The sequence below is a fragment of the Myotis davidii genome, unplaced genomic scaffold (genome assembly GCF_000327345.1).
Source record: "Myotis davidii unplaced genomic scaffold, ASM32734v1 scaffold512, whole genome shotgun sequence".
In the NCBI taxonomy this organism is placed as follows: Eukaryota; Metazoa; Chordata; class Mammalia; order Chiroptera; family Vespertilionidae; genus Myotis; species Myotis davidii.
Window position 1 is genome coordinate 1,323,188 of NW_006284323.1, and position 3,007 is coordinate 1,326,194.

At 49.6% G+C, this 3,007-nt stretch overlaps 1 protein-coding gene across 1 annotated transcript in view; it reads left to right on the forward strand.

Moving 5' to 3' along the window:
- The first annotated feature begins 2,504 nt into the window (after nt 1–2,504).
- The window catches only part of LOC102768193 (keratin-associated protein 10-12-like), a 1,773-nt gene continuing 1,270 nt past the window's right edge, over nt 2,505–3,007 (forward strand). Inside the window, exon 1 of the mRNA XM_006754358.1 lies at nt 2,505–2,998. Coding sequence (XP_006754421.1) covers nt 2,505–2,998 — 494 coding nt within the window. The remainder of the gene's footprint in view (nt 2,999–3,007) is intronic.

Genomic DNA, 3,007 nt, shown 5'->3' on the forward strand with positions numbered 1-3,007 from the left:
GACATAATGATCTGGTGATACATAATAAATAATAAAATAAATTCTAGGAATCTATCCCAAAGATACACTATCGAAGGGAGGGGGAAGGTCTCCATAACCGCTGTAGAGTGATCTCCAGGATCTATTGGTAAGTGAAAAATGCAAGGTGCAGGCCAATGTGTGCAATATGCCATCCTCTGTGTAAGGAAGGGGAACAATACACACATATTTTTGGTGATAATAAAAAACAAAGAAAAAATAAACCAAAACTTAATACAGCTATTTCCATTAGGGGGAATAAGCAAAGAGGGGGGAGGCACAGGGAGGAAAGCCAGACCTCTGTGAATGGACCTGGCCGGGAGCTGTTAGACGTGGTTTTCAGAACACAGTACGCCCGGGGGGAGGGTAGGAGATCCCTGCCAGGAGTGTGCTGGCGCGAGCTGGAGCTGACCTGTACTAGCTTGAATATTAAATACTCAAGAAGCTTGAGAGCTGGTTGTTAAACGATTGGAAACTGTATACTGGATGCAACGAGGCCTTCCAGTCTGAGGCCTGGTTCGGGTCCAGGAGCTGGGCGAGGGATCAGGACTTTCTATTGGGGTGCTTGCCCTCCCCTTTCTGATCATCATTCAGGCTTGATTTCTGTTTTTGTTTTTTACAGACTTTGAAGAGTATGCAAAGGATGTGTCAGCCTTTTTCAAAAAGGTCATTATTTATAGTGTTGCCAATTTCCTCGGTGTAAACGCTCCCACCCCAGAAGGAAAGACCTTGCAATCAAGACCAATGCAGATAGTCCTTCCTCTTCCAGAATTCATACATATAACAATACACCAGAAAAAAGGAATACCCTAGCATTACAAGGACTGTTGAATACCGGGTTCAAGTTCAGATGGATACTGAAGTCCTGAAGCATCATTATGGGCTCCCTATCAAACAGAAACATAGGGAGGGCAGGTAGTAAGTGGAGTCCTAGCGACATCTCTCAGAGTGAATCCATGGGGCTCACAGACCAAGCCAGGGGTCTTTCCTAGGTCCCTGGATGCATAATTAAAATGGACATCGTTGGTAGTTGATCCAATTCCTATCAGTCACTACTAGGCTTTGGAGGAGGAGCAGTCATATGGAGGGGGGTGGGGTCGAAGCCTCCGACACTGATTTCCACCCCCACCCCCACCCTGACCCAAGTCAAGATAGATAAGTAAAATGCGGTATGTCCGTATAATGGAATGTTATTCAGCTGTAAAAAGGAGTGAAACACTGACACGTGATGGGCCTTGAAATCTTTGTGCTCAGTGAAATAAGCAGACACGAAAGGCCACATCTTGTCTGATTCCCTTTCCGTGAAATGAGCAGAATGGGCAAATTTATGGAGAAGGAGAGCAGAGTCGCGGTTGGCAGGGACAGGAAGGGACTGCTTAATAGCATAGGATTTCCTTTGTAGTGATGAGAATGTTCTGGAACTAGAGAGTGGTCGTGGTTACACAACACCATCACTGTGCTAACCACTGAATTGCACATTTTAAAATGGCTAAAGTGGTAAGTTTTATAGCATGTGTTATCATACACGCGTGAACCACACGCCTGCTAAGCGTTATAAGAGCAGGGCCCGACACTCAGCGGCTCGGACGTGGTCAGCACTGTAAGTCCTGGTCGGTCCTACAGGGGACACATCTCCGTTCTGATCGGAGATACTATCATTATTAATGAGGTCAAGTAGCTTTCCGTGTGCTTTAGGGAATGCGAATGTTTGCATTTTGTATTTGGTTGTTGTGTGTCTTCTCCTGGTTTGGTTGTAAGGATTTTTTTCATTTTCACACTAACCTTTCATCTATCATGCACATGGCAAACATCTTCTGGCAGTGTTAGATCTCCAATTTTTATGCCAAAAAGATTCCCTTTAAGTTTGATTGAAATTACACCAATGGTGGGCTGACTGGGAGAGTGGAGGACTGTGTAGCCCTGAGTTTTTGCCCTTGACTATCTCCGGTCCCCAGTGGACGGACATACGTTGTTTATTTTTTGGTCGAGTGTTTTCTATTTCGTTCATGCCCGACCCTCCTCACTGTCCTCGCGGGCGCTGTATGGTTTGGGCAGTGAAGGCGCTGAGCCTCTTTCCCACAGTGTCTGGCGTGACGGCGGCTGTCAGTGGCTATGAGTTCATTTCACGCCTCGTCCCTCCGTGAATGTGATGTTAGTGGCAGTCACTCGGCAAAAACTTTCCTCATATTTTTCACAAGTTTTCTGGAGCCAAAAAAAGAACAGATGGGAAAACAGAGTCCGGCAACACACTCACAACTTTAATGAGTAAAACCTAATTATAGAAAACGAACCAGCACTAATGAGGGTTCTCCTGCAACCAGTGTAAACACCAACGAGGAAGGGCGGGCGTGGGAGCCTCCTGCTGGGGCCACACACACACACACACTGGGAGGGTATAAAAGCCCACAGACCGAGCACCTCACACACTTACTCACACTCACATTCACACCCCACCTCCCAGCTCACCTCCAGCCCCACCGCCCACCATGGCCGCATCTACCCTGTCCGTCTGCTCCAGCGACCTGAGCTATGGCAACCGCGCCTGCCTGCCCGGCTCCAGTGACTCTTGCACCGACTCCTCCTGGCAGGTGGACGACTGTCCAGAGAGCTGCTGTGAGCCCTCCTGCTGCGCTCCCAGCTGCTGCCAGCCCACCTGCTGTGTCCCCAGCTGCTGCCAGCCCTCTTGCTGTGTCCCCAGCTGCTGCCAGCCCTCCTGCTGCACCTCCTGCCCCTGCCAGCAGGCCTGCTGTGTGTCTGTCTGCTGCAAGCCCGTCTGTTGCACACCTGTTTGCTGCAAGCCCGTCTGTTGCACACCTGTTTGCTGCAAGCCCATCTGTTGCACACCTGTTTGCTGCAAGCCCGTCTGTTGCACACCTGTGTGTTGCAAGCCCATCTGTTGCGGGGCCAGCCCCTGTTCAGCCTCCTCCTGCTGCCAGCCCACCCCCTGCACCTCCTCCTGCTGCAGACCCTCCTCCTGCTTGTCCCTCAT